This window comes from Pteropus vampyrus, unplaced genomic scaffold (assembly GCF_000151845.1).
Source record: "Pteropus vampyrus isolate Shadow unplaced genomic scaffold, Pvam_2.0 Scaffold306, whole genome shotgun sequence".
Lineage (NCBI taxonomy): Eukaryota > Metazoa > Chordata > Mammalia > Chiroptera > Pteropodidae > Pteropus > Pteropus vampyrus.
The window spans coordinates 1,337,033-1,351,508 of record NW_011889087.1 but is presented as its reverse complement, the minus strand read 5'-3'; the positions used below and the strand labels follow the sequence as shown (position 1 = coordinate 1,351,508).

The following is a 14,476-nucleotide window of genomic DNA, read 5'->3' as shown; positions in this document are numbered from 1 at the left end:
TGAGAAATGAGCCCAGAGGTGCCTGAGGTCTCAGGAAGTTAGGCTGAGAACCCACACTCCGTCTGCATGTCAGCTGTGCCAGGGAAGGTGGTGCGTGTGAGTGTTGGAGGGAGGCAGAGCCCTGGCCCTGGAGTCGGGCAGACTCAGGTTCAAATCCCAATGTCATTTTCTAGCTGTCGGGCATGGTGCTCTACCTCTGGGCCTCAGTTTTCTCATTGGCTAATGCTACTTATCTCCCAAGGTGAGGGTAACAGGGACTCATGTATGACATACCTACTAGCGAGCTGGCCTCTAGTGTGTTCCCTGAAAATGCCCATGTCCCCCCTCCCCCCACTTTGGGGCCCCAGGATAAGGGTCTTTACTTTGTCTTCTTCCTCCACAGAACTGCATGAACTTGCCCCCAGACAAGGTCCAGCTGCTGAGCCAGTATGACAATGAGAAGAAGTGGGAGCTCATCTGTGACCAGGTGGGTACCAGGCCCCTCCAGGGTGGGGCTGGCACGAGAGGGGGCACCGCCATGCTGCCCATAGGACCAAGACTCTGTGCGGAGACCAGTATAGCATCTGGGGAGAGTGCTGGGGGTGTCTGCAGCGCTCCGAGTTCCCCTCTCTTGGACATGGGCCTCCTTGGGGACCTTATGAGTCCTGAGCAGCGCTGAGTCTGCCCTTTGAAGAGGTGGCAGAGGCTAGTCCAGGCACTGGCTAGTGCATCAGGGACCATGTCACCATCTTCCTGCTGAGCTTCCACCTCAGATATGGGTAGGGGGCCTCTGTTGACCCTCCACCTCTGAGCTGGGGAAGAGACGGGGCAACCCCAGGGTTGGAGGTGGGGAGGAAGGGGCAGTATCCTTGTCCTGGTTTAATTTTAGGTCCAGAGGAGCTGTGGTCAACCAAGCAGCTCCCCAACCAGTTCCCAAGTGCTGGAGCAGGGACTAGAACCCCCATCTCCCAGTGCTCAGCCAGCGCCTGGGCTTGCCCAAACCTTCGCGGCTCATGCGCTGCCCCCGCCCCTGCAGTATCCAGGGCTGCTGTCCATGGTAGCAGGAGGACCCCTCCTACTGCTGGGGTGGGGCGGGGCCTGGCTGTGGCAGTGATTCAGTGAGGGAGGCTGGCCTGCGGCGGTGGAGGCTGGGGGTGGGGAGTGGGAAGCAGGAGTCTCCCCTGGGAGCCAGGGCTGGGCCTTCTGCTGTTGTTAATGGACCAGAATGGGAGGAGCTGGCAGGGCAGGAGTCTAGGTTGCGGGGGGAAGAGCTGTGCTGTGGGGAGAGGGTGGGGAGGTGCCGCCAGAGGCTTCGGAGCTGTGGATGGGGTCCCCTGCTACTCGGCCTGGCATCTCAGGTTAGGGCTCAAAGGCCTGGGAGAGAAGGGGAGTTTGAGGGCCGAATATATCTGAGGGGTCTGAGTTGGGAAAGATGGGAGCTTCTCTGGGTAGGGGGCCTCAGATGTGGCCCCCACCTCTTTGTGTGAGTGGCTCCTGGAGCCCTGGGTCAGCAGGGGAGTCAGGAGCACAGGAGATGAGCACACACACAGGTACTTACCATTTCAGGTGAGTGGACAGCTGAGGTGGGGTCCTGGGGAAGGGGCCCTCGGCCTGCAGAGGACGGAGCCCCTTACAAGGCCCCTTCAGAATATTCTTCCTCCCAGTCCTCCAGCTGTGGGCCGGGTGTCTGCGAAATTGGGCAGGGCTTGGAGAGTGCCACCTACTGGCAGGTCTGAGTCTCTCCCTCCCCCAGGGTGGGGTGTATGGCAGGACCCACCCCTTCATACTTCACCCCATAGCTGTGGTAGGGCTGTGGCCTGTGAGGCCACAGTGGGAAAGGAAAGCTAGGCCCAGGGTTGGGGTCTCAAAGTGGCCTGGTGGATTGTTTGGGTTATGCCTTTGGTATTTCACAGGGGTCTTAAGTAGCCTGAAGCCTCAGGTCAGAGCTGAGAATGGGGCACTGGGGCAAGGGCTGGTCGTTTGCCCTGGCTGGTTCCCTTCACACCTCATTCCATCTCCCCAGGAGCGGTTTCAAGTCAAGAACCCCCCCGCAGCCTATATCCAGAAGCTGAAGAGTTACCTGGAAACCGGTGGGGTCAGCCGAAAGGTAGCAGCGGATTGGATGTCCAACCTGGGGGTACACGCCTCCCCCTTTTTCTCTGTCCCTTTTACCCTGTATCTTCTAAGCTCTGGGCAACTAGAATAACTGTATATGTAAACTTTCCTGTGGGCTTGTGTGGTGCACTGCACGTATGAGTTTGTGTCCGGGGCAGGCACTTCCAGTAGGTTCCTCTGCATATCCTGTATGTTCTTACACAGGCACACTTGTGTGCACTTGTACAGGTGTGTGCGCCCCGTGTGTCTGTGCATGGATGTGCGTGTGTGTGCTTTTGTGTCCACATATGGATGTGTGTGTACTCTTGAGTCCACATACAGGATGCGTGTGTGTGTACCCCATGTGTCCGTCATGTGGCTATGCATGTGTACCTGGAGTGTTCATGTTTGAATGTGCATGAACCCCGTGTCCCCAGGTACGGGTTTGTCTGTGTGCGTGTGCGTGTGCTGTATGTCTTTGTATGGAGGTATGTGTGTGCCTGGGCGAATACGCCTAACCTGAGAATGCTTATTCCGTTGGGCAGGTGTGCGGAAGTAGTGAGGGAGGCCAAGCGTGAAAGGCCAGTTATGGGAGGGGGGCTGGCTGCTGCCTCAGGGCTTAGTGGGTGGGCCTGTGGGAGGCCGGAATCCACCCACCGGACTCCCCTGTTCTTGGCCCCCAGTTTAAGAGGAGAGTTCAGGAGTCCACTCAAGTGCTGCGAGAGCTGGAGATCTCCCTGAGGACAAACCACATTGGGTGAGCGAGGACTCGGATTTCCCTCTGGGGGGCATGGGAGAGCTCTGCCTCCAGGCAGCCCCTGGGGCCTCCTCTTTTTACTCCCCTTCCCAACCCCGCTCCTGGCACAAGCCACCCACAGTGCGGGTGTCCAGGACAGGTTCCCTGCCTGCTCTCCTACCCATGCTCTGCCCACCCCCTTGAGACATGGCTGGGCCATGAGTCTTGCCTGAGCCTCCTGGCATCCCTGAACATCACTGGGTCTTCTGAGGCTGCGACTGCTTGGTGTCTTCCTGGGGGAAGGACACCCCAGGGGCCCTGGCCATGCCTGTTCTGTGTGCCCAGTGCGGGCAGGACCTCCTCCCTGGCTGGAACTGAGGGAGTGCTGTGCCCCGCAGGTGGGTGCAGGAGTTCCTCAACGAGGAGAACCGCGGCCTGGATGTGCTCCTTGAGTACCTGGCCTTTGCCCAGTGCTCTGTCACGTAAGCTGCCTGCCCCTGCCCTCGCGCCTCTCCTCCGACTCTTGGTCCATGCCTTCTTCCCCGTACCTCACCCTCTCCTCTGGTCACTTCCAAGTAGTCCAGCCCAAACCCACCCTGGAATCCGCACTTGGCTCCTAGCGATGCCTCTTCCTGAAGGCCTGCCACAGACAGGGAGGGATGTGTCTTGGGATAGCCAGCTGGGACCTGGATGGCTTACTCTTTTTTTCCACTATTCCCTCTCCCCTACTATGTTCAGCACAGTGCCAAGAGCACAGCCCCTTCTTCCTGCTCCCTAGTCTTTCCTGCAGAATTGTCGCTCCCCTCAATTTCCCCACCCCTCTCTTAAGTGCCCCTGCAGTGTTGGCCTGCAACCCCACTCTGACCCCCAAGGTACGACATGGAGAGCACAGACAATGGGGCCCCCAGCTCAGACAAGAACAAGCCCCTGGAGCAATCAGTGGAAGATCTCAGCAAGGGCCCGCCCTCATCCTTGCCACCACAGCCCAAGAGTCGCCACCTGACCATCAAGTATGTGGCCCCATGGCGGGGCAATGGGGAGAATGGAGAATTCACTCTTAGACCACTGCACCCAGCCTGCCCCACCCCGGGACCTCGGGGATGGTGGGAGGGGTAGTCTAGCACTGGGGATCAGAGTAAGGGCTTCAAACAGGGCTCAGGACATGGGTGTGTTAATAAGCCTTCAGGGGTGGACACCTTGAAGGTGGAATCTGGGTGGCTCTGGAATAAGGACAGGTTTCTAGGTCAGTGGGACCCCTCTTATTCCCATCTAACCCTCTTATTTTCTTACATGCGGCCTCCAGGTGCCCCCCCTCTCCCCGGTATGTAGCTGCCTGGGGGCAGGTGCATGCCTGGTGTCTCATGGGTGATGGTGGGATTGGGTGAGGTATTCAACTGATGCCCCTGGGTTCAGCTGCTGTGGATAGGTCACCCCACCCTAACTTAGGGCATCCTGCTGGGAGTGGGAACAGGGAAGGAGATGGCCCTAGAGCCACATGTGGATGCCCAGCTTCCTTTCTTCCTATTTTGGGTCTAGGGGACTAACTTCATATTAAGCCCCAAACTCTCACAATATGTTTCTTTGTTCATTCATTCACTGAACTAACATGTTTTAGCTTTTATTATGTATCAAGCATGGTGACAGTGTTCAGGAGACAGATTAACCTGCCTTTGGAAGCCCTTAGTCTCGTAGGGAACAATGTGTGACAGGCTTTCATGGAAGTGTGACTGGGAGCTCTGAGAAGGGAGGTAGCCAATGCCTGAGGCATCAGGAAGGCTTCCCAGAAGAGGAAGCACTGGAATGATGTGTTGCGATGGATGTGGGCTTTACAAGCCATGATGGAGACAGGGAAGGGCATTTCAGGCAGAAGGAACAGCGTGAGCAAAGACTCAGGGGCATAGTTGAGCATAGATGTGAGAAGGGAGATGTGACAGTCAGAGGGAGGAGGGGGTTCTTCACAGTGTAGTTGGAAATGTGATAGAATTGTCAAGAGAACCCGAGGTGGAAGTCACAATGGGTAGTTCTGCAATGATGGAAAAAAATCACATTTTAAAGCAATGAGTTATCAGGCACACTCATACAGCACTTACTATGTTCCAGGCAGTGTTCTGAGCTCATTTCACAGTCCCAACAACCCTATCGGGGAAGTTACTGTTATTATCATTCCTGTTGTATAAATGAGGAAACAGGCACAGGGAGATTAAGTAATCTGCCTGGGTAAGTGATGAGCTGGGATTTGAAGCAAGGCAGTCTGAATTTGGAGCTGGCCCCTCAAGATGGAACCTGAGCCCATGTGGCCGTGAGCGCAACCTTGTGGAGTGCGGTTCCACGGCTGATTCCAAGCTTTGGAGGTCTTTTCTCTCTATAGGCTCTCCACGCCCACAGCACAGGAACCCTTCTTAATGCCAAATTGCTGTTAAGGGTATTTGTTTTCCTGATTCTTGTCCTCACATCCTCCCCAGCATATCAGGCCCCGGGCCTAGGGACCGAGGAGGTCTTCCTACCCTCAGCTGGCTTCTTTGGTTGGTTAGATGTGTCCCCCTCCCCCACCTTAGCCCAGAGGCCATCTGAGTGGTTGGGGGAACGGAAAGCTGGGTTTGGGACTCTGACCCCTTCTGCCTCCTCCTCACTCCACACAGGCTGACCCCAGGCCACAGCAGGAAGACCCTGAGGAATTCTCGCATTGTCAGCCAGAAGGACGATGTCCACGTCTGTATCATGTGCTTGCGTGCCATCATGAACTACCAGGTCGGTCAGCCAGGCTGTCCCCACTGGGGTCTGCCTAAGCTTCTAAGGCTCTGGGACCAACTGTGCCCCTAGCCCATCCCCACTGGAGAGCCCTGGGGGTCTGGGAATCAGAGCCTTGAGGCTGACAGTCCTGAGGGGAAGCCCAGATTTCTGACCCAACTCCTGGGCTGTGGACCGTTACAGGTCTGTGGCCCCTTAGGAACAGGGCTGCACAGCAGGAGATGAGCGGTGGGAGAGCAAGCGAAGCTTCATCTGCATTTGCAGCCGCTCCTCAGCGCTAGCGTCACCGCCTCAGCTCCACCTCAGATCGCCAGGCATTAGATTCTCATAGGAGCACTGGTCCCTGGTGCCGAAAAGGTTGGGGGCCACTGCCCTAGAGTCCCCACACATAACTGGGAGTGTGGGTACGCCTCATGTGGGGACTTAGGCACACTCACCAAGAAAGGCTGGACACCAGGCCCACAGAGAGACCAGCTCTGGGTTATCTCATTTGGAGGAGTGATTGATGAAGTCGGTTCTCCCTCACTCAGCTGGCCTTTGAGGACTCACTGTGTCCAAGGTGCTGAGGGCTGACACTGTCTTTTAAATAGACAAAGGAATTTAAAAAGAAGGATCAGGCTTTGGCTGCTGCAGAAGAGGTTTTGAGTGGATATAAATAACTTCCTAAGCTTGAGGACAGTTAGAAACTAGAATGACATGACACAGGCAATGCTGGAGGTGCTGGGCAGGAGGGTGCTAGCAGCCCTGGGGGTCTGCCAGGAAGAGCTGACCACTTCCCTCTCCCTAGTCCGGCTTCAGCCTTGTCATGAACCACCCAGCCTGTGTCAATGAGATTGCCCTGAGCCTCAACAACAAGAACCCCAGGTGAGATCCAGGCCCCTAATCTTTCTCCATATCTAGATTCTCCTGCTACTTAATCCTTTACCTACTCTGTCCCCCAGTTCTCAGAACTACTTCTCAGGCTCAGTCCATCCGACCAGCAGTTTCCCCATTCTCCACAAGCCAGGGCCCGTGCTGTGGAGACTGCCTATTATCAAGGGACAACCTGTCCCTTCTCTCCCCAGAACCAAGGCTCTGGTGCTAGAGCTGCTGGCAGCTGTGTGCCTGGTGCGGGGAGGACATGACATCATCCTTGCAGCCTTTGACAACTTCAAGGAGGTACTGGAGGCCCCCATCCGAAGATGTACTTGCCCTCTAGTGTTGCTTAGAGCCCTGATGCTGGCCTCAACTGGAGGCAGCTGGGGACAGTGGGTGGGCATTTGGGGAACACAGAGCGGGGACAATCTGGGATGGGGAAGCTCTGAAGGGTAGGTGCAGAGTCACATGGGGGCACTGCCTGGGGAGACAGGGACGACTGAACCTCCAACCCTCAGCCTTGCCAGATCCAAACTGGACTTGATCCACACACCTTAGGGTTGCTGAGTCTGGTTAACCGGCTCACGAGAAGTAAATGCTTGAGAATATGATGCAGAAGGCAGTATATGGTCATTCGTTCCTTTAATGAATATTTAGTGAGCATCTACTATGTGTCAGGCACTTGGGATATGTCAGCGAACAAAAGAAATAAGTCAGGGAAAGACAGATAATAAACAACATAATAAGTAAGCAAATTACATACTGTGTTAGAAAATGCTAAATGCTATGGGGAAAAATTAAAGGATGCTATGGGGGTGGGGTAGGAGCTGGTTGCAGGATGGTCAGGGAAGCCTCAGTGAGAAGGTAAGATTTGAGCAAAGTTGTGAGAGAAGTGAGGGACTTGGCATGGTGGCTATCTCAAGTAAGAGCACACCAGATAGATGGGTCAGCAAGTGCAAAGGCCCTGAGGTGGTAATGTGCCAGGATGCCATTATGGCCAGAGGGGAGTAAGTGAAGGGGAGGGCTGTTAGAGATCGAGAGAGAGTGGAGGTTTGGAGCAGGAGAGTCACATGGCCTGACTTAGATTTAACTTGAGAGGAGCCTATAGAGGCACAAGGGTGGCAGCTGTAAGATGGCTTAGGAGATATGTCACGGGGGCCTCAGTGACAGCCATTCCCCCCACGCAGGTGTGTGGGGAGCAGCACCGCTTTGAAAAGCTGATGGAATATTTCCGGAATGAGGACAGCAACATCGACTTTATGGTGAGCTCAGGAGCCCAGCCTGGGCTGGCCACTCTCAGATGTAAGGTGCAGCCAGGGGCTTGGGTTTCTGTCTCTGCTAAGTATGAGGACTGAGTGTCTTGGTGAGAGAGGGATGGGTGTCAGATAGGGGGAGGCTAGAGGGAGGGGACATGGGGGAGAAATATGGGCAAGGACAAAGCCGAGTTAATGGAGTGAGAAGTGTGTGGAGGGAGACAGACTTGGAAGTAAATGGGGAGCAGAAGGCACTGAGAACCTCCCATCCAGAGGATTATAGACCTGCTCATGTCCCCTGCCTCCCAGGTGGCCTGCATGCAATTCATCAACATCGTGGTGCACTCAGTGGAGAACATGAACTTCCGTGTCTTTCTGCAATATGAGTTCACCCACCTGGGCCTGGATCTGTACTTGGAGGTGAGCCCTGCACTCCCTCCCAGACTTAAACATTTGCCCACTGCAGAGGATGGCTCAGTGGTTAACAGCACGGGTATTAGGGTCAGGTAGACCAGGGTTCAAATCCTGACTTTGCCACTTCCTAGGCCATGTGACTTTGGATAGGTCTCTTATCTCTGAGTCTCAGTCTTCCCACCTATAAAATAGGAAAATCATAGAGATAGTTATGACTCTAAATAGGACAGTGTCTGTTACATAATAGGCACTCAGCCAATGGAGCTATTGCTGCAGGGCCTAGAATAGGCTCTAGGTGGCCCTGGGTTTGGCTCTGGGAGCACATAATGGCAAGTGCAGAGAAACTGGACCAAAGTTAGAGCTGGCTCATACTGGGTGGGTCCAGGTCATGGAGGAGTTCCTTGCCCTGGGGAAGGTGGACAGAGGGGCTTGGTGCTTCCTGGGCCAGCCTGAGCAGAGGAGCTGTGGCCTTCTTCCCTCATTCCTTTGGGAGGCTTCCCGGAGGAGCAGGGCCTTTGAGATTGGATTTATGAAAGGCAGGATTAACAAAAGATGAAAAGCAAGCTGGGGCAATATATCTATACTATGAAATATCATTCAGCCATAAAAAAGGAATGAAATACTGACACATGCTACACATAGATGAGCTATGAAAGCATTATGAGTAAAAGAAGCCAGACCAAAAACCAAAAAACAAAAAAAACCCTATAGTCGGATGATTCTTTTATATAAAATGTCCAGAAACGGTAAGTCCATAGAGACAGAAAGTGGATTGGTGGTTGCCAGGGACTGGGGGAGGAGACAATGGGGAGTGACTGCTGACGGGGATAGGGTTTCTTTTTGGCGTGATAAAAATGTTCTGCGATTAGTAGTAACAATGGTTGCACAACCCTGTTACTATTGTATGGTTTGTATACTACAAACTACTGAATTGTAGTTTAAAATAGTGAATTATGGTATGTGAAATATCTCAATAAAAAATAAAGAAAAAAAAAAAAGCAGGCTAGGGCTCAGGCCCCTTCCTCTGGGCTCTGGGGTGATGGGGGGTATTGGAAAGCTCCCTGACAGCAGGCCTCACCCATCCTTCTATCTGGGGGACAGACGCTTCGGCTCACGGAGAGTGACAAGCTGCAGGTGCAGATCCAGGCATACCTGGACAATGTTTTTGATGTGGGTGCACTGCTGGAGGACACTGAGACCAAGAATGCTGTGCTGGAGCACATGGAGGAGCTGCAGGAGCAGGTGACCCTGGTGAGAGCTGCTCCTGAACTTGGCCCAGTACATAGTAGGCCCACAGGGCCCCACACTGACATCAGGCACTGGGCCTCGAATACTGGCTATAGGTGTGAATTGGGGGTGGCTATCTGCCTGGCTCATGCGTTTGACCAGAATCCAGATTCTGAATCTCCTGAATCCTCTGGGTGTTTTTCTCAGTGAGTGTTCACTGAGCTCCTACGCTGTGCTGGACCTCTGAGGAAGGCAGGCCCCCTTCTCTGGCAGTGCTTAGACCCTAGGCCCTGACTTGGGTGGAACCAGGAGCCTGAGGCCCCTCCCAGCTCAGCTTCCTCTTCACCTACTTCCCCCATCAGTAGTGCCTTGGATTCCCCGCCTGAGAAAACTTAAGTGCCCTAAGAGCCTCACCCACTTGGGCTCAAGTGCCAGGCTCGGCCCACCCAACACCCTGGGCTAAGGACGTCAGGAAACCTCCCCCAGCCATCTAGGCAGGCATGCCTGATGCCGCCCCCTCACCGGTGGTGCCAGTGCCCAGCAGCGGGTGGGAACTCACCATGTGCTGGTGCTACAGCTGACAGATCGGCTCCGGGACGCAGAGAACGAATCCATGGCCAAGATCGCAGAGCTAGAAAAGCAGCTAAGCCAGGCCCGAAAGGAGCTGGAGACCCTGCGGGTGAGGCTGGGGACGTGGGCCGCTTGGCAGAAGCGGGCGGGGCTCCCAAGAGCAGACCAGTTGGGGCTTCTAGGCTTGATACTTTTCTCCACCCCTGCAAGAGGATGGGGTTCTGTGCCAGACCTGTTGGTGAGCACTGACCCTTCCCTTGGTGCTCACAGGAGCGCTTCAGTGAGTCGACCCCCATGGGCGTCTCCAGGCGTCCCCCTGAGCTTGAGAAAGTGCCTGTCACCACCACGGTACGGCCCTCAGCCCTAGAGCTGAAGGTGGAGGAGCTGGAGGAGAAGGGGTTAATCCGAATCCTGCGAGGGCCCGGGGACGCTGTCTCCATCGAGATTCTTCCTGTCGCTGTGGCAACTCCTAGCAGCAGTGATGCCCCGACTCAGGGGGCAGTGCCCGCCGGTTCCCCCAGCCCAGGTATGCAGGAGCTTCAAGCTGGCTGAGGTAGAGTGGGGGAACCAGGTCTGGCGGGGGCGCCAAAAGATACCACTGGCCTGGAGAATTAGGTAGGAGAGGTGGATTTGGATTGTGGGCGAGGTTCAGGTAGGTGCGGGTGGGTAGGCATCAGGCTCGGTGCCCATGCGCATGCGTAGAACGGGGAGGCGGAGATGAGACCACCCAAGCCAAGAAGTTGACACCTCCGTCTCCTCCCCCGTTCTGGTTCTCGCTGGGCTCAGATCTCCCACCTGCGGCAGAGCCGGTTCCCGGAGCAGCAGCCCCACCGCCACCACCTCCACTGCCCAGCCTCTCCTCCGAGCAGGAAGCCCCGCCGGTGGCACCCCCGCCAGCTCCGCCCCTCCCAGGCTGCCCGGAACCCCCGCCCCCACCGCCACTGCCGGGAGACCAGCCGCCCCCACCCCCGCCCCCACCCCCGCCTCCAGGCACAGATGGACCTGTGCCTCCACCACCCCCACCGCCTCCGGGAGGTCCCACTCCTGCCCTTGGAGGGCCCAGCCCAGAGATGGGCCCAGGTGAGTGGACTGCCTACGGCTGCGGAGAGATGAAGGGTGGGGCCCTGGCCTCTCTGTCCTCCAGGACCCTTTGTGGGTCTCCTACTGCCTCCTGCATGGCCTGTCGTTCCTGGCTATGCTCTGGTACCCTCCAGCCACTCCACTCCCTACCACCCAGTGCTCACCACTCCCTCCTTCTTAGGAGTGAAGGCCAAGAAACCCATCCAGACCAAGTTTAGAATGCCACTCTTAAACTGGGTGGCCCTGAAACCCAGTCAGATCACCGGCACTGTCTTCACTGAGCTCAATGATGAGAAGGTGCTACAGGTGAGTGTGGCCCCGCTTGCCACCAGGGTGGGCACCAGAGGAGGAAGACACTTGCCTGAATCATGCTGGGCACTAGGGGTGGTCACCTCCTCCACCTCATTTTATGGATGAAGACATGGAGGCCCAGGGATGGGCATTAAGCCATACTGGAGTAGCGCATTTAGTAGGCAGTGTATCCTGACCCCTAAAGCCTTTCTCCTCTATTCCTGCAGAGGGGCACATCCCTCCCCCAAGTCTGGCCTCTCTCTCCTCCTTTCAGGCCCCTCTCCCACCACCTTCCTACGGACAACCAGGGCTTCAGCCCTTCTAATTCCACTTCCACTTTTCCAAAAGGGATGTTTTCTCTGGCCTCCAGGACATTGCTCATGCTGTTCCCTCTGCCTGGAATGCCCTTCCTTTTCCCCTTCTCTACCCCTGGACAATGCAGCTTTTCCTTCGACTGTAATGGCTTGAGTCCCCTGGGTTGGGTGCTGTTCCTTCTCCTCCTCCTCAATGCTCCCTTTGCTTCCCCTATACCCTCCTTAGGGCCTGTGGTCGAGCTGGGTTATTGGTTTGTTTCTCTGCCAGTGGCCTGGTCAGGGTGGCTAGGTGGCTCTAGCATGGAGCACAGTGCTTAGCCAGGAATGTACCAGCCCCCAGGCCAACCCAGACCCACCTCCTCTCCCTGTGTCCTCAGGAGCTGGATATGAGTGACTTTGAGGAGCAGTTCAAGACTAAGTCCCAAGGTCCCGGCCTGGACCTTAGCGCTCTCAAGAGTAGGGCAACCCAGAAGGCTCCCACCAAGGCCATACTCATTGAGGCCAACCGGGCTAAGAACCTGGCCATCACCCTGCGCAAGGGCAACCTGGGGGCTGACCGCATCTGCCAGGCCATCGAGACGTGAGTACCTCTGCTCTGGGCTATGGGCAGCCCAGCCTTTCTACTCAGCCGGGGTCATTAGGTAGATCCTAGTAAAAGAGCCCTAACTGTGGGGTAGAGCCTACAAAGCTTCATACCAGCTCCGGTCAGGAAGTAGGGCAGGGAACCTTGTTCCCGTTTTCAGGCTGAGAAACTGAAGCCATACCCTGAGTTTATGCCAAGACTGAGATGTTCCCATTCCCTCTCTGCCTCCTTACCCAGCTATGGGCACTCAGGCTCAGGCATTTACAGCTGGGCATCTGCCACTGATGTATGATGGGGACCCCAGGCTTCTCAGTTGCTAACTTTCTTTGACTCCTACCTCTCGTTCCCTTAAGCTGTTGGCAAATAGCAAATACCAAAGTCCATTTATTCAATCAGGGAAAGGGAGGGGCTAGTCCTGCTCTCAAGAACTAATGGGTATGGAGCGATACCTACCCCTCTGCTTCCAGGTATGACCTCCAGGCCCTTGGCCTGGACTTCCTGGAGCTGCTGACCCGCTTCCTTCCCACGGAGTATGAACGCAGCCTCATCGCCCGCTTCGAGAAGGAGCAGCGGCCGATGGAGGAGCTGTCGGAGGAGGACCGCTTCATGCTGCGCTTCAGCCGCATCCCTCGCCTGCCAGAGCGCATGGCCACGCTCACCTTCCTGGGCAACTTCCCGGATACTGTCCAGCTGCTCATGCCGGTGTGGGCGGGGCAGGCAGGGCATTGTGGGTGCCTCTTGGGTTGGGGTTGGGGAGGAGGTCCCTCTCAGCCTGGGCTCTACGAGGGCATTTGGGGGTGCTTGTGCCTCCTGTGGGCTTGCCCTCACCCCACCCCAACTTACCTTGCCTCCGCTATCTCACCCCCAGCAACTGAATGCCGTCATTGCAGCCTCGATGTCCATCAAGTCCTCCGACAAACTCCGGCAGATCCTAGAGGTGAGAGCCCAGGGCAAGGGTCTGGGACGTAGGGTCTACCCTTGATTCATTGCCTTTTCCGAGTCCGGTGAGGAGACCCAGGCCTTGTCTTGCACACCTGGGAGGCAACAGATATGTTCCCACCTCTCTCATATAGGCTCAGGGTGGGAATGGGGACATGCACGTCAGACCCTGCCTGAGGACTCAGCCCCTCTGGTGGTTACTGTGTGATTAGCAGAACATCCACACCTGCTCAGCAGTCTCAGAGAATCAATGGAAATGGCTGTTAAGAAAGGTGGCAGCCCCACAGCCTAGGAGGAGATGTTGGCAGGACAGTTTGGTGTAGGAATAGCAGAGAACAAAGTTGGGTATGCCATAGTGTTAGCTGTGCACGTTGTGTCAAACATGTACACATGCATGTACATGTGTCACGGACCTGAGAAGTCCATGCAGGAGTGCGGTAAGGTCTGAGTGTGGGGCTTGCTCCTTGCCACCTTTTCCTGTACAATTTATACTTCAGGGGGTTTCCTCAGCCCAGCACCCTGCTGAGCTCTCCCCTGCCTCCCCCAGATTGTCCTGGCCTTTGGCAACTACATGAACAGCAGCAAGCGTGGAGCGGCCTATGGCTTCCGGCTCCAGAGTCTGGATGCGGTAAGGGGCAGGAGAAGGGGTCCCCTTCTGCCTGGGGGCCCCCTGGGGGACCCCCGGGGGGTGGGGGAGGGCTGGTGGCCTCTGGCTTACAGCAGGTCCTCATTCAGCTGCTGGAGATGAAATCGACTGACCGCAAGCAGACGCTACTGCACTACCTGGTGAAGGTCATTGCTGAGAAGTATCCACAGCTCACAGGCTTCCACAGCGACCTTCACTTTCTGGACAAGGCAGGCTCAGGTATGAGTGGGAGGTACCCCCTCTTGGGTGAGGGAAGGGGCTCAGCCCTGGGGACTGATATGGGTTGGGAGAAAGTAAAGAGACCACAGACCACAGGATGTGATGGGGCGAGAATGCTGCCTCTCTGATTCCTTGCCTCTCTACTGCCCCCCCCCCATTCAGTGTCCCTGGACAGTGTCCTAGGAGATGTGCGCTCCCTACAGCGAGGCCTGGAGTTGACCCAGCGGGAGTTTGTGCGGCAGGACGACTGCCTGGTGCTCAAGGAGTTCCTGAGGGCCAACTCGCCCACCATGGATAAGCTGCTAGCAGACAGCAAGACCGCTCAGGTGGGCTGGGTCTGGCCCAACCCCGGAGGTGGGGAGGGTGGGGTGGCGTATGAAGGGCTGCCTAGGTGGGGTTGAATAGCCAAAGCCTAGAGGGACATGGCTCCAGCAGGGCCACCTTGGGGGATGGAGGAGGAGTGAGGGGCAGAGTGAAGGAGTGAGGGGAGGGCGGAGGTGATGAAGTGGCTGGTGTCTTAATGGGGGG

General features: G+C 56.2%; 1 protein-coding gene across 1 annotated transcript; it reads left to right on the top strand.

Annotated features, from left to right (window-relative positions):
• Positions 1 to 66: 66 nt before the first annotated feature.
• Positions 67 to 14,349, top strand: FMNL1 (formin like 1). Its single transcript, XM_023521554.1, has 22 exons — positions 67 to 96; positions 383 to 466; positions 2,003 to 2,086; positions 2,757 to 2,830; positions 3,208 to 3,291; positions 3,682 to 3,819; positions 5,449 to 5,557; positions 6,345 to 6,421; positions 6,622 to 6,715; positions 7,600 to 7,674; positions 7,975 to 8,085; positions 9,181 to 9,330; positions 9,884 to 9,985; positions 10,147 to 10,402; positions 10,663 to 10,956; positions 11,138 to 11,262; positions 11,939 to 12,141; positions 12,612 to 12,846; positions 13,013 to 13,081; positions 13,631 to 13,711; positions 13,819 to 13,948; positions 14,111 to 14,349. Exons 1-22 carry the CDS (start codon positions 67 to 69, stop codon positions 14,347 to 14,349), a joined length of 2,844 nt encoding a protein of 947 aa, XP_023377322.1.
• Positions 14,350 to 14,476: the final 127 nt, after the last annotated feature.